Source organism: Diplotaxodon limnothrissa, linkage group LG13, assembly GCF_057381915.1.
Source record: "Diplotaxodon limnothrissa isolate DT_005_m linkage group LG13, D_limnothrissa_male_GT1.1, whole genome shotgun sequence".
Classification (NCBI taxonomy): Eukaryota; Metazoa; Chordata; class Actinopteri; order Cichliformes; family Cichlidae; genus Diplotaxodon; species Diplotaxodon limnothrissa.
Genome location: NC_140608.1, coordinates 24,609,404 through 24,630,155, shown reverse-complemented (window position 1 = coordinate 24,630,155; position 20,752 = coordinate 24,609,404). Strand labels below are relative to the sequence as shown.

General features: G+C 43.4%; 2 protein-coding genes across 2 annotated transcripts in view; one reads left to right on the top strand and one right to left on the bottom strand.

The window, feature by feature from the left end:
- thada (THADA armadillo repeat containing) overlaps positions 1 to 644 on the bottom strand; it is a 122,871-nt gene extending 122,227 nt beyond the window's left edge. Inside the window, exons 1-3 of the mRNA XM_085368927.1 lie at positions 614 to 644; positions 262 to 344; positions 1 to 110 (exon numbers count right to left, since the gene is read on the bottom strand). Of these exons, the coding sequence (XP_085225053.1) occupies positions 1 to 110; positions 262 to 334 (183 nt within the window). The 5' untranslated portion in view covers positions 335 to 344; positions 614 to 644. The remainder of the gene's footprint in view (positions 111 to 261; positions 345 to 613) is intronic.
- A 3,270-nt stretch (positions 645 to 3,914) lies between these two features.
- Positions 3,915 to 20,752, top strand: part of plekhh2 (pleckstrin homology domain containing, family H (with MyTH4 domain) member 2) — a 41,405-nt gene continuing 24,567 nt past the window's right edge. Inside the window, exon 1 of the mRNA XM_085369570.1 lies at positions 3,915 to 4,562. Within this exon, the coding sequence (XP_085225696.1) occupies positions 4,440 to 4,562 (123 nt within the window). The 5' untranslated portion in view covers positions 3,915 to 4,439. The remainder of the gene's footprint in view (positions 4,563 to 20,752) is intronic.

The window sequence follows — 20,752 nt, the reverse complement described above, 5'->3', positions numbered from 1 at the left end:
CTTTTTAACCAGCTGGATCTGCTGCACCGGCTCTGTCAGCTCCAAACAGGACTGCAGGGTTTGGGCAACCTGCCTGACTCCATCTTCTCCTCCATCAACCGAGAGGGATGCTGGGAAAAGGTCAAAATAAATATTATAAGACATGCGTAACATCCAATGAAGGGTACACACAGTGACTGCTCTACCTGCAATGTATGATGAGACTTATTTACTGTTATAATAACTTTTTAGGCACAGTTATTTGTACTTTTACTCCCTTACCTAACAGCTTGTGCAGTTTCTCCTCATCCAGCGCCACAGCCTCCACTTTGGAAGTCTTCTTTTTCACTACCATGGCTCTGCCTCTGTGTGAGGAGCAAACATACAAACATAATTTAGAAACAACCAAACAAAATAGGAGCTTATTTACTGCTTGAAATTCTTGCTGCTAGATGTTAGCCAACTACTGCTAGCTGCTCGAGACTGAATACACGTGCAAAATGAAAGGCAAGACCGATACAACAAACCCTCAAACAACAAAACAACAAACCGCGGCTTTACTAGAGCAGCTCTACACGCCCGCAAAATTAAATGTAAAAAGCATTTAACTCTGTTCAGCATGTGCTTTACTCACTTGAGCCCTTCAGCTTCAGCTGGTAGCTGTGAATAGTGTCAAGCAGCACTAAAACCTCTTACTTCCGAAACGTTTTTTCAGAATAAAACACCCATTAAATATCGTGCCCAATAAAACAAACAAAATAAAGCTTATATGTGACCTTTAGCAATATTTTTGTTTTTATTTAAATGTAAAAATCAAAATTTTGACTTTCAGACTCTGAATGTGTACTTTTATGTCAGCAAACTTTTACTTTGACACCAAACCTTTTGAGCTTTCTATGGTGTTGTCGCATGCCTGACGCTCATGGGGCCATGCCGCACATAGTAGACGTCACTTCCGACAAAATGTCTGAGCCCGCCCTCAGAAACTGAGCTACCCGAGAAGTGGCGCTCGGGATTTTTATTGGTGGATGACACACGTCAATCAAAGGCAGACGTTCCTTTCCGGCGCGGCTGAGCAACTCCTACCTAGTTTTTGATTGGACGTTTTTGATGAAGCCACACCTTTAAAAGAAACGCCAGCCCTTCGCCAACTTTGCCCGAGAAGCGCAATGAAAACCTCTGGGAAAGACAGAAATTCATCGTTTTAAGCCATGAATTAGCATTTTCTTCAGAGGAATAACAGCAGATAAAGAAGCGCTGGACTCGACATGACGTGAAGCTCCTCGTAAAGTGTCTTTACATTAATATTATTAAGGGTAAGTCGATGAAAATGGATGGTTTTAATTATTAGGAAATGAATTATCTATTTTAATAACGGTTTAGCAGCAATGTGCATTAACAGTCATGTCAAATTGATAATAACTTAAATAGACTAATGAATTTTGTTTATCAGCACTAATAAAACCATTTTTTGTAGTGAAATGAAGAAATGCTATTTATGTATTTAATTAATAGCTGTTTAAAAAAAAAAGATAAGTTTAACTTTTAATATTTGAAAGTCACCCCGCATTAACGTACTCACAAACCAAATGTTTAAAATATCCCTTAGAAAGTGTTCTACCACAGACATTGTTGCACCTCATCACCTCGGTTTTCTTGACTGCTACAAACTGTTTTGAGTCTCTTCAGAAATACTTGGGAAAGTAGATGGACTGTTAGTCGGGGAAACTGGGCAAGTCACAGCCGTCTTTACTCAGTCACAGGATGAGCTTTCTGACAAATCAAACAGCTACTCTGTGAGAAAACATGCTGTTTGGCTTTAGGTTTTGGGGTTCATGTGCTCAAAGTAACAGTATGTTTTTATTTCTCATCTTGAAAAGTTTTTTTAAAAACCTTGTGCAACAACTACCATATGTAATAATTGTTGATTGTTTAATAATAGTAATAATTGTTTGGTAAAATAACACAAACCTGAAACTAAACTCAGAACTGTTGAGGCTCAATTTGGGGCTCAAGTTGTTTTGATGAGAGTATACAGGATGAACCCCTTTTTTAATAATTTACAAAATCTTTTTTTTATAATATTTTCAAACGAAGGAAGAAAATAAGAAAGAAATTCCTAGTCCAAGACAGAAATTAGGAATGTTTGAAAGAAGAAGGTTAGAGCTCAGACAGCTGTAGTGAAATGTGTGAGGTGCAACAAACTAGCACATGATGCTGACATTTAAGGGATGGCATAAGGGGATCAGTTTGGTTAGTCAGATACGGGTGGTGTTAATGAGTAAACATGGTCATTTATTTGACTTTGGTTTTTAATAAGAGGAAAAATACCTCAATATTCAAATAGGTTAGTGTTCGTGATAATATTGGACGTATTTGAACTCTATTTGAATAATGTAACTGTCTGCAGCTCTGCTTTAAATTAGCATGACATATATTCCCTGGTGACTTTGTTAGGTACACCTGTTTGATATCTAATCAGCTAATCAAATGGCAGTAAATCGGTATATTTAGGCATGTAGACATGGTCAAGATAGCCTGCTGAAGTTCAATGGTGATTCAAATGAGGCATGAGCTCATGTCAAAGGTCAGAGGAAAAGACCAGACTGCTCTGAGCTGATATTAGGGCAACAGTAACTCTAATAACCGCTCGTTACAACCAGGGTGTGCAGAAGAGCATCTCCGAAACCACAACACATCCAGCCTTGAATGTTACAGCAGTGGAAGACTACTAAGGGTGCCACTTGTATCAGATTATCAGACAGGAAACAGAGGCTGTAATGAAAATGGATCACCAGAACTGGAAAATAGAAAGAAAAAAAAAACATTGTCTGGTCTGAATACGTTTGGGGATTTTCTTACCGATTATTGAGCATGCATCAACACATTGTCTGGTCTGATTTGTTTCAATTTCCACTGCCGCAGGGTTAGAATTTGTTATAACAAGCATGAAAACTTGGATCCACCCTGCCTTGTAGCAACTGTTCAGGCTGGTGCTGGTGGTGTATTGGTCTGGAGGACATTTTGACCACAGTGTGCATATCTCCTGATGGCTACTTCCAGCAGGATAACGCACCAATGTCACGAATCTCAAATCATCTCTAACTGAGAAGTGAGGTAGCTCACTGCACTGAAATAGTGTCCACAGTCAAGAGAGCTCCTTTAGGAAGAGGTGGAAAGAACAGGAGGTTGACATCATAGATGTGCAACCAACAAATCTGCAGCAGCTGTGTAATGCTGGGGCTTGATTCAAACACTTTGTAGAATCTATGCAATAAGGCGGTTGTGATGGGAACAGGTGGTCCAAGCCAACAAGCAAGATGTAGATGTAAGTGACGTATCAGTGTATATACCTCTGAAACGTGTTACGCTCAGCTGATAAGTTTTTTAAACAGTCAAAAGATTTTATTCCATCAGAGTCAATTTGATGTCCTGTAAACCTTTATTTATAAAAACAGAATAACTTCATCAGCACACCACATCCAAATGAGTCCCGATTGTGTCTGTGTGTGCTGATTCTGACTTTGACCAACAGGAAGTCTGAGAGAAAGATTGCAAAAGAAAACACTGGGAGCCGGGCTTTAGGGGTCATTTTTGCTTTAAGATCATGAGTGCTCCAATATCGCAAATAATGACTAATATTCTAATAGGATGTTGTTTATTTACCTTCAATATGTAACCAGCTGAAGGGTGGTGTTGTAGCTAAACAGAAACATTTTGAATATTACAACTGCTATAAAAACACCAAGTGTCAAATTCCAGCATATTTAATGAGATAGCAGCGGATAAATGTGTGATACGTGAAATGTAAATTTAGAATACAAAGCATTTCTTAACGTTTATAGCTTTGTCATATTAAACTCCATCCCCTCAGTCCCTCGTGCTGTTTTGTTTTGTGGAGTGAGACTCGTTTTATTCCTTTCCCCTCGTCAGTGTTTACCACAGCAAACAGGCAGCAGAAATAAGCCTGTGGAAACTACTTTATGGCCTTCCTCCACACATGCTTGTAGTCTCTTTGCGAGGAGGCCAGGCTGGTAATGAGAGGTTATTACTAGGAAGAGAGAAACCCAGGCTTTCTATCCAACATCACAGACGCTCTCTCTCTGCTGCCTGTTTTCCTACATTAGTCGTGGAAAATGTGATACAAGTGTCTTTTGGGGAGGGTGTCGAGGTGTTTTGGACTAATAGAGCTGTTTTCCTGTTTGTGAGTGATACGCCCACTGCCCACACTGGTCCAGCTGGGCTACACCCTGGAATATTTCAGGTGCTGCCTGGCTGGTGCCAACACATCTGGTCAACAACAAGCCTCCTGACCATTTTCTTTCATGTCTGTGTTTCTTCATCTGCTATTATGGAGATAATGTAAAAATGTTAAATGTCTGCACAAAAATGTTTTGCTACACATACTGTACTGTATATACACTCTGTGTCTCACTGCTTAGGGTATTTTTCAGAGGGATATGGCGGAGGGGGAGGAGGCGATGAGCCAAGAGGACTGGAAGGAGAAGTGTGTGGTCCTGGAAGCACTGCTCATGAAGTTCAGAGTGCAGATCATCAAGATCCGAGAGCTCACAGCAGACAAGGTTGGCTTGAGTACATTCATCTTTGCGAGATAACCCCGGTCAAAGGAACAGGTGCAAAGCTATTTTGCAAGAAAAGCTATGCTGATGATTGACAGGCAGATACAGTTTGTTGTATCTGAAAGAGCAGAGACGTGACGCCAATACCGAATTACGGCAATGCTGAAAATGCTGTCATATGGAAATGATACGGTAAAATATCCCAGCTGGCCATCATCGGTCCAACAAACAGAGACTGGCTGTCTTTTAGCAGATGTGTGTATGCGGCACGCGAATGACATTTTCAGAGAAAACTCCCTTAATTGGGATTAATTTGGTTTTAAAGCTGAAGGATGAGCTCGTCAGTGAACGAATACTCCAAATATGATCACAGACTGTATTGTGACAGATTACATTTTTTGTAGTGTTGAATTGTCCAGAAGGCAGACCAATGCAATACCAAAATAAAGAGGACGAAAAGGAAAGAAAAAAGCGACTGTCAGTTGACTCGGCTACAGCCAATATCCAGTCGCCTAACCTAACTGGAATTTGTTTGAAGATAATGCTGAATTAAAACACACATTACTAATAAAACACTGGATCCAATGATTATCCTTTTCCCATGGGTGGCTTGTGTATCTTGTAGTATTACACTCAACACTTAGCAGACTTTGACCTCTCCTTCAAGACCAATTTGAAGGTCAGAGTGATAAAAACAGCATGTAGAGCTGTTAATTCTATGTGTCTTGCTGCCATTGTTTATTATTAACAACATTTAGAGAAAGATACAGGTATATGGGGATTCTAAATATCACATTATAGTTTGCTTCCAACTCTCCTGTCACATTTGACTCCTGAACTCACTTTTACATCGCTGCCTTTTTTAAGTTTACCCCAAAATGTGTTACATCTTTAAGGAAAGTATTGTCAGGAAAAAGAGAAAGAGCTGCCTCATCTCGTCTTGCTTTGACTTCTGTAGTAGCCTCTGCTCTGGTGTTACCTCGTCATCAGTTGGCCGACTGCAGCTAGTCCAAAACGCTGCAGCATGGCTCCTAACTGGCACACGCAAGTGAGATCATATATCTTCTATACTTGCATCATTACCTGGCAGCCAATCAGCTCTTGAATTGAGTTTAAGATCTTAACACTTGTTTTTAAGACGTTGCATGGACCAGCCCCTACATATCTTGCTGATCTCCTAACCTGGTATTCTCCCCCAAGATCCTTGAGGTATGCAGACCAAATGCTTTTGGTTGTCCCTAGGTCCAGACTAAAACACAGAGGAGACCAGACATTTGCCGTGACTTCCCCCAAACTGTGGAATACATTGCCTTTGCATATCAGGTCCTCCCCGACAGTGGATACTTTTAAAATCCGTCTAAAGACCCATTTTTATTCTCTGGCTTTTGATTCATCATTAGTTTGTTACCATTATTCTTTCTATGGTTGTATTCTCTTCTAAAACACTATTCTGTTTTTCTTTTATGTCCTCTGCTTTGTCCATTTTGTTGTACAGTACTTTGGTCAACACTTGATGTTTTTAAACAAGTGCTATATAAATAAATTTAAACTTGAACTTAAACTTAAACTTGAACTAGTTAGTTAGAAGTAAATTGTCCAGTTCTTTCAGAATCAGAGATTATGCAAACAAACTTATGTTCAAGGGCAACAGACAAAGGAAGTGGTGCTGCTTTGACACACTATAACAAATGATCTCTGGGAAAGGGAAGAAGGTCCTCGCATGTATGGGAAGATGATGCGCATTCTCAAACTGAGTGGTGGTGTGTCTGGTGGGCACAGAACGGGCCGTCCCTCCCAGCTGGCCGACACTGGGCAGGCCCAAACTGCTCAGTGGCCTAGATCTGAAGCGGCTCTCCAGGGATGCTGATTAGAGCTCTAATGTAAACAGCAGTCTGACCACAGGGCTGCGCTACGAAGTGCATGATGGGATTGACCCAGCTCCAGTCAATTACAGACTCAAAGTAAGCTCAGCTGGACAGCAAAACAAACTCCCGGAGAGACTTGGAAGAGAGATTGGCTTCGGTGGGTTTTTGCAGCCCACGTAGCACATGTGAAAGTCTCTGCCGTGTATTTTTGGCTCTATCCATCCTGTTTGACAGGTTTACGGCCTTTTTCCACTCAGCAGTAGAAAACACACTGTTAAACACACCATAACACGCACTGTGTTTTTCTTCTTTGGTGTGTTTACTCAATCCTAGCTCTGCTCTTTGGAGGTTACATGCCGTGTAAAAACAAAATATAAGGTGAAATCAGGGAGATGAATCCACCTGACAGAAATTTTGAAAAATTGAGGAAATTGTAGTAAAGTTAGAAATCATCCATCACTCAGTTTTATTAACTGCTTATCTAACTGAGGGTCACAGGAGGGCTGGAGCCTACCCACAGACAGGCCGGCGGTTTGTCAAAGGGGGGTCAAAATGCTTTTTTAAGTTACCTCATGGATCAATTTAATCAATCGGAAGCTTCCACTGACTTATTTTTTGCTACGTAGCCACACGGAGGAATTTTACAGGGGATTTGTTAAGCTTTTTCTTATTTTTTTAACTATTTCTCTAGTTGTCTCGTCCCCTTCAGCCTCAGTTCTGTTAGGAAGCCAGTTCTGAGAACAGAAGCAGACTTGGTCTTGGTCTTGATGGGGACGACAGAGGCAGCTGTAGTGTGTAATCTTGGTAGACATCAACAAAGCCTTTATCCTGCATTAAACTGTTGCTCAGCACCCTGTAATATTTGGTCAGTATGACTGCTCTAAATCTGATGAAGAATAGCAGTAATCCTTAAGTCTTGACTGCACACCAAAGATGACTGATGTCATTTCCCAAGGATCCAGAGTTCAGTCAGAGTTCAGCAGCATTTCTAGAAACACCAACACAAATAATGATATTGAGGAAAAAAAACAAACCCTAAAGCACATGTTAGTATTCAAGTAAAGCCAAATAAGTTTAATCTGAACAAACAAATATGATTCTGAATCATCCTTTAAAATTCCCAGTCTCATTCAGATCCCTTTTAAGCACTTATTTTATTTGATAAAAAGTTTAAGTGCAGTCCAAATGCTGTGTACGCGTACTGTGTAATGTGTTCTGACTTTGCTCATGTGGCTTTGTTGTGTAATGACCGGTCAACATGTTTTCACTGACCTCGTAATGCTCTGAGCTCATCACGTTAACATCCAGACCCCTGCTGATGTGTTTTTCTCTGCTGTGGCTCCCACCGCCTCAGCCCGAGCTTGTTGTTTTTAAAGCCGTGTGGGGGCGGATGCACGTCACTGCAAAATCCCCCTAATATCGCTTCACAGAGGTAGACTCATAAACCAGTGAGGAGTGGGTTTAAAAGAATTAATTAGGAGCAGTGATTCATTCTACATTTCAGATTTCCAAATAACTGGTGCTAAAAAAAAACTGTTTACTGTTTCCGATGTATTGATGGCACTGCAGCATGTGCATAAAGGCAGATCGCAGGTTGTGGCATATAACCCTGAAAGAGGTAAAATGCTGGTAATACTGTAAGATCTAGAAAGTGCTGTTCCTGAAAAAGGTTCAACAAACTATGAGACTATTCCATCAAACTCTGAGCTGAGTTAGTTCAGTCAACCCCGAGTATGAGCTGAGCGTGCGTGATTCACTCTGGCAATGGATAAAAAAAAAAAGAGGGGAGTCTCCATTTTAATCCAGCCGACCAACATCAGTGGATGTCCATGTGGACTGTGATATTTATGTTATGTTATAATTTAATTAGACTGGACCTCTCTGTCATCAGTAAAACATATGACCCTTTTATATTGTCCGTAATCACCATGTATCCAACTTCAGTGGGAATCATTAGACGGAGCCCGAATCCTAATTTTATATTTGACAGAAACTGAGAATAAAAATATGGAGAAACAGGTCAGATACAGTTTAGTTATGGACCTGAAATATACGTTAGAAGCTCTGTTCGACATCATTTAATAGCCATGTTTCAATGTGTGGACACTTTTTCATATGAAGTGCAGTCAGAATGCAGTTACACTGTCTGCAGCCTGCTTTGTGGTTATAAAAATGCAAGGTACAAAAAGAACTCCTGCTTAACTGGGATTTCAGTGTTTGTACAAAAGTAAACTTTTGCAAATGAATGTGCTTTGATACTTTATGGACAATGAGATAAAACCGAGTGTCAGTCAGCCGCTGCAACAGCAGCAGGATGGGCGGAGCCAGAGAGAAACAGTCTGTTACCCCGGTAACTGAACCAAAGTTTAACTTTGACGCTGAACTTTAGAAAAGAGAAACGGACCAAAATCTACAGCTGAATTAACACTAACAAAGACGGGAAAAATGGCAATGGAGAAAACTACAAGCACAGAACGCCACATTCAGAGCAACCTTCAAAATAAAACAGGAAACACATGGAAACGAGACAACAGCAGTGTCACAGTACGGCTGTGTGCAGGCAAAAGTAGGACCCAAACGCAAACTCACAGAGACAAAAGGTAAACTCAAAAAACACAGCTTTATTGCTGGCGTGGAGTGGGACACGAAAAACAATACAAAATAAACTGAACTGGGAAAACTAAAGCACAAGGAGCCACAGGGAAAAATCACACAGCTATGATGGAGACTACGACACTGACAAAGAGAAACACAGGGCTTAAATACACAGAGGGATAACGAGGGAATGAGACACAGAAGGAGGGCACAGCTGGGAGAAATCAGGACTGGACGAGACAGAGACGCAAAACTAGAAACACTCACATGAGGCATGGACCTTCAAAGTAAAACAGGAAGTATCACACAGAGACGCGAACTAGACACAGTGGAGACAGCAACTAAGAAACAGAGACAAACCATAAGGCAGAGGTCTAAGAACCAAAATACACAGAGGGAAATACTCAGCTTTGAACACAAGAGACTAGACTAGAGGGAGTAACAAAAGACCAACCATGAGAACATAATGCACAATGCAGGGTGACAGAAAACAAGAAACTCAAACATGCAAAGACACACCATAAACAGAACAGAGGGGGCACAGAGAGACATGAAGGGCAGGGGAGACTTAACATGGGTTGAAACACAAGGGGGAACTAATAAGCAAATCAACATAGGAGGCCTAATGAGCTAAACATACTATAAACATCAAAATGAACTAAAACTCAAAACACTGGGTCCTAAGACCCAGGATCGTGACAGAGCCCCCCCTTCAAGGGCGGATTCCAGACGCCCAAAACCAGGAAAAACAAAACAAAACCAAAAACAACCCACCCAGGGCGGGCGGCGGGGGTCCAGGACGGAGGGCCAGAAACAAAGCCACAAAAACACAATGTCCATCAAAAACACAGGAGCGCAGGGAACAGTTCACAACTCCTCAGGGGGCCGACCCGGAGGGTGACGGTCCAGAAGTCCATAGTTCATTTGATCAGGGGGCCGTCCGTGCGGACGGCAACGGCGGCGACACGGAAACGGTTCAGGGGGCCGACCTCGACGGCGGTGACGTGGAAACAGGTCAGGGGGCCGGCCGTGCGGAAGGCGACGGCGTGGAAACAGTTCAGGGGGCCGGCCGTGCGGAAGGCGACGGCGGCGACTCAGGTGATGGCGATCAGGGGGCCGGCCGTGCGGAAGGCGACGGCGGCGACTCAGGCGATGGCGATCAGGGGGCTGGCCGCGCGGAAGGCAGCGGCGGCGCCCAAGTGTCAGGCGTACCGGCCGAGGCTTGGAGGGCACAGGACCAGGCGACGCTGAAGCAGAGGCAGGACCAGGCGACGCTGAAGCAGAGGCAGGACCAGGCGACGCTGAAGCAGAGGCAGGACCAGGCGACGCTGAAGCAGAGGCAGGACCAGGCGACGCTGAAGCAGAGGCAGGACCAGGCGTAGCAGAAGCACAGGCTGGCCCAGGCGTAGCAGAAGCACAGGCTGGCCCAGGCGTAGCAGAAGCACAGGCGGATGCAGCCGGACCAGGCGACGACGAGGCGGTCGCAGGTGGCGGCTGGACAGGCTCCTCGGGCCCTCCAGCTGATGCGGCGTGAGGCTGAACGGGCCCCTCGGACCCTCCAGCGGAGACAGGAGGCTGAACGGGCCCCTCGGACCCTCCAGCGGAGACAGGAGGCTGAACGGGCCCCTCGGACCCTCCAGCGGAGACAGGAGGCTGAACGGGCCCCTCGGACCCTCCAGCTGACGAGGCGTGAGGCTGGACGGGCCCCTCGGACCCTCCAGCGGAGACAGGAGGCTGGACGGGCTCCTCGGACCCTCCAGCGGAGACAGGAGGCTGGACGGGCCCCTCGGACCCTCCAGCGGAGACAGGAGGCTGAACGGGCTCCTCGGACCCTCCAGCGGACGAGGCATGAGGCTGGACGGGCTCCTCGGGCCCTCCAGCGGACGAGGCATGAGGCTGGACGGGCTCCTCGGGCCCTCCAGCGGACGAGGCATGAGGCTGGACGGGCTCCTCGGGCCCTCCAGCGGACGAGGCATGAGGCTGGTGTGGTTCTCCGGAACCACCAGCTGACGTGGCATGACCAGTAGGTGCAGAGACCACCGGCTGAACAGAAGGCTGAGTGGGTGACGGAACAGATGACTGAGCTGAACAATGGGGAGCTGGCTGAGCTGCACAGTGGGCTAAGGGCTGAGCTAACGGAAGCACGGGAAAGTGTACTATGGACTGGGTGGCTAACAGCGCTAATGACTGAGCTAAAGACTGAAAGGCATGCAGTAGTGATGGCGGTGTGGATTGCAGACCGAATTCTCCTGAGCCCTTAGTAGAAACAGGGACGGGCGCAGGCACATGCCGGACACTAGCCACTCCCACCCGAGGAGTAGGTACGGGTGCGGAGACGGGCTGTATCCTGGCTGACCTCACCCTGGGGACCGGAACAGGCACCGGCAACGGCTGGGCAACTGCTCTTCCCACCCGAGGAGCTGGTACGGGTGCAGAAAGGGACAGAGCCTCAGCCGGCCTGGAAACCAGAGCGGGGACCAACTGGGCCTCAGCCTCCCCCACCCGAGGAACTGGTACGGGTGCAGAGGTACGCTGGGCCCGAGCTGCCCCGGGAGGAGAAACACGAGCAGGAAAAGGAGCAGGCTCAGAAAAAACAGTCTTAGAAACAGCAGGCTCAGGGTCGACAAAAACAGATCTATCAAAAATGAACCCGCCGTCCACTTCATGTTTTGCAGTCTTAGTATTAGCAGTCCTTGTTTTAATAGTTTTTGAAATCCTTGGGTTGACAGTTGTAGAGTGAGCTGACTTGGGGATGACTGAACCGGACCTGACAAAACCCGAACAGACGGAACCGGAACTGAGTGTGTTTGACCTGGTAGAGTGGTTCACAGTTTTCCCTTTAACAGCATTTACAGCCTTTGGCGAGTGCTTATTGTCTGTGATTTCGCCCTGTTCAGAGGGAGCAAAATGAAAAAACTTCTCCCAGTCTATGTCATCGTCCATCAGGGACACATCGACAGGATCAGGAGTGTGTCTATTGTTCTTAATGTCCAGAGAAGCGGAAGAAGGATAATCAGTGTTACTCACCACCGGGAGTTGCTTAACATGGTCCATCTTATTGCGGCGTGTGCGCCGCTTCCTACGGGGAGGGGAAGCGGGCGGAGAGAATAGCCGAGCCTCCGGCGTGCAGAACGGCGACACGGAGGCTGGAGCGTGGGCAATTGAAGGGACGCGGAGAATTCCCACCTGAAGCGGCCGCGGCTTGGGTGCAGGTGAAGCGGCAGGTGGGGGCTTTCGGCAGCTCCGGGGACCACCGAGAGCCAGCCGCGTTCCTCGGAAAATCCGCCCGTAGTCAGGAGTGCGCCACGGCCTCAAGCGGAGCTCCTCCTCTAGCTCAGCAAAGGCAGCATCCTGACGCTCACGCAGCTGAGAGCGGTTTGCTGGGTCCATGTAATGGTCGTAGTCTTCTGTCACAGTACGGCTGTGTGCAGGCAAAAGTAGGACCCAAACGCAAACTCACAGAGACAAAAGGTAAACTCAAAAAACACAGCTTTATTGCTGGCGTGGAGTGGGACACGAAAAACAATACAAAATAAACTGAACTGGGAAAACTAAAGCACAAGGAGCCACAGGGAAAAATCACACAGCTATGATGGAGACTACGACACTGACAAAGAGAAACACAGGGCTTAAATACACAGAGGGATAACGAGGGAATGAGACACAGAAGGAGGGCACAGCTGGGAGAAATCAGGACTGGACGAGACAGAGACGCAAAACTAGAAACACTCACATGAGGCATGGACCTTCAAAGTAAAACAGGAAGTATCACACAGAGACGCGAACTAGACACAGTGGAGACAGCAACTAAGAAACAGAGACAAACCATAAGGCAGAGGTCTAAGAACCAAAATACACAGAGGGAAATACTCAGCTTTGAACACAAGAGACTAGACTAGAGGGAGTAACAAAAGACCAACCATGAGAACATAATGCACAATGCAGGGTGACAGAAAACAAGAAACTCAAACATGCAAAGACACACCATAAACAGAACAGAGGGGGCACAGAGAGACATGAAGGGCAGGGGAGACTTAACATGGGTTGAAACACAAGGGGGAACTAATAAGCAAATCAACATAGGAGGCCTAATGAGCTAAACATACTATAAACATCAAAATGAACTAAAACTCAAAACACTGGGTCCTAAGACCCAGGATCGTGACAAGCAGGGTCAGTGGCTCGTGTTTATTACTGTATCGAAATGTTCACGCAGATCCAGCTGCAGAACATTCAGGCTTGAGTCAGAGCAGACGCTGTGCTGGATTGCTCCGGGTCAGTGTAATACGACAGGCCGTCCGTATCAACACGCAAACAGAATGAAAATTTGTAGAGGAAGGGTTAAGGGGTCAGAATGACCATTTTTGGGAGAGGAATGCAGGAGTAATAGGAAAGGGATTCAAGACACAAAGGAAGAGGAAAACTAAGGAGCCATGGATAATTACATCTGCAGTGGGTACAATATATGTCCATTTTTTATTTTATATTTATTTTTCCTTTTTGTTATAGTTTTTATTATTGATCAACCATCAATATGTTGCAGTTTCTTGTGTTTCTTATTGTAGGTTTCCTCCCTCTTTTTTGCAGAATTACCTTGAAAGAGGATAACGAAGGTTTTGAATTTGCCGTTCCACAAAACTGGAGCATGAAATGAATTGACGGCAGTCTGGGTAGACTTGGCAAATTACTGAAATCCTAGAAAGCCTGTATGAGGTGACTGAGAGGGAAAACGGGGGAGGAAGAAAAAAAATGAAGCCTTGTGTAAGGATTGAACTGCCCAGGGGAGGAAATACCCAGTTTAGTAAATGTGTGTGTGTGTGTGTGTGTGTGTGTGTGTGTGTGTGTGTGTGTGTGTGTGTGTGTGTGTGTACAGATATTTGGATTTGGGAGGCATGTTAGTTTTGGCCAGCGGGGTCTCTCAGCTGTAACAGTAGGCTACACATCTCCTTATGAAGACAAAGCGACCATGTGTGTTACATTTTCTATATATCAGCCTTCACCCTCCTTTTTTTTTTTTTTTAAAGTAATGCATTCATTCACTTCTTCTCTTGTGTCCATGTGCCTGTGTGTCTGTCTCAGGAGAGATTCTCAACCTCCCTATAAAGTTTTGGAAAAGAAAAAGACAGGATGCTAAATGTTAAAATGAAGTAGCGATAAAATCAAAACAGACAGGAGGTGAAATTAGTGGTCAAAGTTAGGGAGGTGTGGCCACTTGACTGGCACATGCCCCAGCTTCACCAATTCAGACCTTGAAAATGGGCCTGTTGGCTGTTTGGAGCGTTTTAATTATATTATCTGACAAGTTATTTGTGTGGTGCTGTAAGCACGGCCGGATCCGGAGTAACAAAGAGTATGTTTGCGTCAGACGTGTTAGGATATCAAAGATAATACATAAACACACACATATTATGTTGCCACAGTATATGGGTCCATATTCTGATTTGGCACAGGTTCCTGCCAGATCCCCTTCCTGACACAGTCCTCCCATTTATCCAGGCTTGGATAGTCGGATAAATGTGTTATCCTCCAAACCATTGTTTCCATGGCTTTATGTGATTGTCTTTGTGGATTCCCTTCTTCTCTTTTAATTACAGTTAAGACCATTGTTTGTTATTTCAGATGCTATTCTTTCTGTTAGTATTTGTGTGTCTGTAGTCCCACATGGGATATCTGGTCACCCTAAACACATCCCCTCCAAGATGTTTATGTTTAGATTTTGGATATTTGACACTTTAATATTTTATCTGTCTGTTACTTAACATTATTTAAAGGTACAGCTGAGTATTTCCCAGCTGCTGTTAAACAGCTTGAATCTCTCAAGCTCCAAGAATATTCAGTGTTCACTTTGGTCTTCTGGATGTAGTTCTTGTCCAGAAACGTATATTTTTGGTCCTTGTTGTGTTTGCAGACAAAGTGAGAACTCAGTGTTTTGCTGACTGCTTGAGGTTTCATTTCAAAATATTTTAAAATATCCTTTTTGCCGAATGATTTCTTCGACCTTGACAAGATTTCCACATCATTGCACAGCAGTGGTTTCTGCTATGGCTCTATAAAAAGGTCAGTGTTTGAGCGGGCGAATACTATCGACCCTCGAAAATGTTATCTGATAACTTTATTCAAAAGAAAACATCATTGTGGGGCCCAAAATGCTAATTTTAATGCCTCAAAATGCAGATTTGAGACACCAATCAGTGATGTGATATGAGAGAAAGTGTCTCAGTTTAAGCAACGCTCACAAAGCTTTCCGCTCCTTCTTTGCTACACATAAACATCCGCTTGCAGTTTTAGTCTCTGGCTGCCCAGTCACAGCCACATAGATGCCTACGGCTAACCATAACATTTTCAAACAGATGTTGCTTTTCCTCATGCGTGTCCGTCTCCACTTTGCACGTGCTGGGGTTCTGTTTTTTGGACAGCTATGGTATGTGCCTGCCCCAGAGTGTGCCAAAGGAACTAGAGTTTATTGTTAGATTGTAAGGGAAGCCCAACTGGCATTGCTATATTTTTTTAAATCATATATCTATTGTTACAGTGGTGGATCCTCATAGTAAATGTGGTCAAAGTTTCATATAATGAGGTCAAACTCTGTACAAGTAATTCCTGTGGCCCAAAAGCTGCATACTGCACGCTCTAATAGGTCTGTTTCAGAGGCTTTTCCTGCTCTTCGGTCTGTTTGAGGTCACAGAGAGCTAAAGAACTAACATGGCCATCTCACACACACACACACAGCTCTGACTGGGAGCACAGAAGCCCCACCCGCCTGATCAGAAGAAAATGGCTTGAAGTGAAGCAGAAGCTAAAACAGCTGATTTCAGACTTTGTGTGAACTGCCAGAACCATTCAAATAATAATTAAGATTATTCTGAACTGACTGTCATGAAATGAACGTTCTAGATCCCCTATGAAATGTAAAATATATGTCCTTACTTAGTTGCTTGTACTTAATCTGTCAATAAAAGTCTTTGTCAGCGTTAGCCCCCGGTGCAAGTTACCATACTTGGTGTAAGTCTGTGGTGTTAAACCTGTTTTAACTGTAAGGTAAGCACTGTGGGTCGCAGCCTACAGAAAGAGGCTTTGTGAGCTGGCTGTCTGGCCTGCGGATGGAGTGGTGGGGGAGGGATGGATGGATGGAGCGAGTTCAGGGGGAGGTTGGCCACAGGGCGTCAGTTGTGGAATTCCAGGAATGGAAGTTGAACTGGATTTCAGATTTTGCATTTGGACGGGGAGTCGACTGCAGAGGTGATAGACCTGAGGCTGAGGGAGAGCACAGAGATCACGTGTACGTGAGCGCCAGGGCCGGACGCGATGAAGCGGCAATAGCAGTGCTCGTATTGTGCCTGAATACAAAGAGAGTAGCAAGGCGTTACTCTTATCCCGTCCTAAGTGAGCTGTACAGGATGTGACACACACACGCCCAGGTTGGGTTCATCCTATATATAACATCATGAAGCAAACACACACTTACTCGAATGCTCTGATACGCAGCAGTTAATGTGTTTAAGCCTTTGTATACACTGTTAAGTGGTGTGTGCGTAAAAGTCCATGTGCGTGTCGACTCCAGCTGTAGCCTACAGTATACATGGCCTGTAATTAACATGGCGTGCTCAGCCAGATGCTATATCTGTCATTGAGAGAGGCACATGTGGTCGGTCGTTTGTGGTACAGCAGAGGATCTATATAGGGAAGAGAAAGACTGTGCATTTGTGTGTGATACGCATTGACCTTTATTCGTGTCTGCTCTTCATCGCAATGTGCTTTTTCCTGTAGTAAAAGTAATCCTTAAAAGTAATGCTTCTGAGGTTCACAGGGACAGCAGCAGTAGGTGAAGAAAAGTTTGCAGCATCTGTGTTATTGTTGGATTCATCACAGTTTGTCAGTTTTATCAGGACAAAATAGATCTTCAAAAACCAGATGTGCAAAAGCTCTACCTCAACTGTCCAAATACTGAGTTGAATACACCCACAGCCTTTTTCCATATGTGGAAACGCAGTGACATAATCCTATAAATTCTTCTTCCTAGAATCCGCTTCTGTGAAATGTTGTTCAAATGTCAGGTGGAACAGCGGTTGTGTAAAAGGCCTCGCTTCCACTTTGGTCCAGAAAACGTTGCGCGGTGGAAACAGTGTGGGTGTCTGGCAGGGTGTGGCTTCCCGGCTTTGGCCTGAGCTTGGTCCACTTCTTCTGGTCTCTACAAGTGAACAGAAGCAGGGAAAACTGGAGCTCAGCCATGCCTGTCTCCAGGCTAAAAACAGATGTCGCTCTTCACAGCGGTTTCCATCAAGTTTGGATATGGCAGCTACTAATTTAAGTGCTAATTTGTCGATTTCTACGGAGTAACATAAGACAAGGAGCTATTCACAGCGCATAGCTGATGTGACACACGAGTGTGTGAGCTGGCTGCAAATAGAATGATACTTTATTAGACTTTTAAAGGAAGAAATCATTTTTGATTAACATAAAAGCAACTGATACATTTTCCTCAAAAAATATAAAAATTTTAATAATTGTAAAACATATTTTTTAAGCGAGTGATGGAGACATCTAAGTCCTTCAAGAAAACTTACATTGCAATCCATACAGTATTAGAAGGATGTTCAGCACACAGAAACCCCGTTCATTGTTCCTGTGAACAGATAAAATTGCCTCAACTTTACCCCACAAAAAATGTTTTTTGCATGTTCCCACTGTGTCTGTGTGGGTTTTCTCCAGGTCCTCTAGTTTCCTCCCACATGGAGTTAGTGGGGTTGGTGATAATAAATTTCCCGTAGGTGTGAATGTGAGTGGGAATGGTTGTCTCTCTGTGTTAGCCCTGTGACAGACTGGTGGCCTGTCCAGGGTTTACCCCACCTCCTGCCCTATGGTTGCCGTGCAACCTTAAATTCGATAAGCAGAAGATAATGGATGGAAAGTGATGCCAGTCCATTCTCTTTGTTATTATTAATAAAAAGGAGCAGTGGTGTACATGTACTATACACCACATGTTAATTACAGATTAATTTTTTTAAATGCATTTTGTATATATGTGGACATGTCGAGGAATATTTTTGCCATGGTGGTTGCTACGCAGACAGTTTCCATCTATAATCCTGCATATTTTCCTGCTCTAAGCTTCTGAGGTTGGAGAGTTTCCTCAGAAGACAGTGGTTCCTACTAGAGATGGACTGATCCGATATTACGTATCGGTATCGGTCCGATACTGACCTAAATGACTGGATCGGATATCGGAGAAAAATAAAAAATGTAATCCGATCCATTAAATATCACGAAAGCACCTCACAAAACTTGCAACACGCCGTAACTCACCTCAGAACGTTAGCATGTCGGAGCAGTATGCATCACGTGATAGAGCGGCTGTGGCATGCGGGACCTGTGGTCTGGATAGCATGTGGAGCTTCGCTAGCAACCTGGCATTTCATCTCCGACAAAGTTATCCCCGAGAGAAGTAAAGCAAGTGTGTAAGTCCATCTCTGAATGTTTGTAAAGCATTCCTGCGTTAAGCTTAACGAGCGACTGCCTCTCGCTCTCCAGCTGCTACTTCAATCGTGAAACTGCTTAAATGATCAGCTGATCGGCTTTTCTGTCGCGAGTCCGTCTTTGTTTTTGGCCAACTTTGCACCAGAAAGAGGAAACCAGCGGCTGAACAACAGCAGCACGTTTAAGCTTGATAAGCTGTTGTTAGAATGTATTTAATATTACTTTCTACTCCAGGATCTTTTTCTACGTAGCTGACGCTGGTAACTGTGCAGGGGCGGATCTAGCAAAGTTTAGCCAGGGGGGCCGTAGGGCATTAACTGGGAAAAGGGGGCACAAAGACATACTTTTCTTTCTTATTCTCATTTAAAATGTCGAGCTTTTAATAAATAATTATCTGACACACAAAGTTTTAATTTGATGTAAAATGAATAGAAGTCAATTACTGTATATAGTGACTATTAAGTCTAATATATATACCCTAGTAAGCTATAGTACTTTTTCCTTTGGGAAGGTACCATCTGTGCAGTCTGCAATTTTGTTGAAGAAAGATGTTGAATCTATTTAATATTTCTTGAAAAATAATTGATTTCTGTGCATTTTTTTTCACACTGCATCAAATTAAGGTTGATTACGTCGATTAAGCATCATGAGGTGGAGCGTGAGGGGTGGTTCCCTATTTTTTATTTATTTATTTTTGTTGTTGCTGGGAGTTGGAACCCTATTAGTTAGGTTGCTTAATATTTACGCTAAGTACTCTTTAAAATACCAGAATAGGGAGGATGGTGTAGGTTTAAGTTTATTAGATTGATCAGTATTGCTGAACTATGAAATATTTTTTTTGTATACAGGTATAACAGAATAGCTTTAGTGTAGTTGTTGTTTTAAACTTGAGTATGAACTTGCAGACTTGCAAAATGCAGCAAGATATTTTAAAAAACAGTTTTGTTGATTAAAAAACACTATATCGGATTCATATCGGTATCGGCAGATATCCAAATTTATGATATCGGTATCGGACATAAAAAAGTGGTATCGTGCCATCTCTAGTTCCTACGCTGCTTCCGGCACTCTGAGCTGAGGAATTTCAGAGGAATGTTGTTCATCAAGTCATCCCTCTGTCTCGCTGCTCATTCCCACAGGTTTTTTTTAAATCTCATGTCTGTGTGTGTGTGTGTGCGTGTGTTTAATCCGTGTGACCTTTTGCTGTTGTTTTAGCACACTCCTGCTAGCTTCCACATGTAGTGCTGTGATCTTAGCACACAAAGGGCTACTTGTAACATTGGCACCTCATCACCATTATGTAATGGTTAAAGGCGCTATATGCAGCACTTCTACAGCCATGAAAAGACTTTATAACAATGTTGTAAACAAATTAATCCATCCCTAGCCTCCCAGTTACAAGTTCATGAATGAATGAATGAATGAATTGAAATTTATTTCAGTCAACAACAACAGATTATAATTTTACATAAAAGTACTCAAACAGAAACCAAAAAAGGAATAGGCTGAAGCCTTATGGCTTATACTTATCCTATCCCTTACCCCCATAGAAATAATCAAATCCTTAACCAAGAAAATAAATAACATTGATAAATAAGTTGTATAACAGTTTGAAAAGAAATCAATGATAAATCAACACAAAAAATTTTTTAACAAACCAAATTTCTATAACCTTGTATAATACTAATTTTTAAAATCTTCCTGAAGAATGACAAAGAAAAACACATCTTCAGTTCATCATTAAGTCCATTCCATAATTTCACTCCCAAAACTGACACACATCTATACTTAACATTGGTTCTCACTTTAGGCATTTCAAACTTATAAGACCCCCTTAAATCATATTTTCCATCTCTTAGTTGAAACATACTTAAAATACAAATTGGAACATTCTTTTTCATCACACGATATATCATTTCTAAAGTTTTAGAATATATAATGTCCATGAATTTTAACATAGATGATCCTACAAAAAACTGGTTGGTGGACTCCCTATATCCAACTTTATTTATTATTCTAATAGCTCTTTTTTGCAATTTAAATATTGAATCCAAATATGTTTTGTATGTGTTCCCCCAAATTTCTGCACAGTAGGTCATATAAGGCAAACAAAGGGAAGTATACAATAAATAAAGGCAGTTCTTATTCAAAAAATCTCTTGTTTTATAAAGAATAGAAATAGACTTGGATAATTTTCGTTTCACATGTTTTATGTGGGGCTTCCAACAAAGTTTATCATCAATAATTACTCCTAAAAAT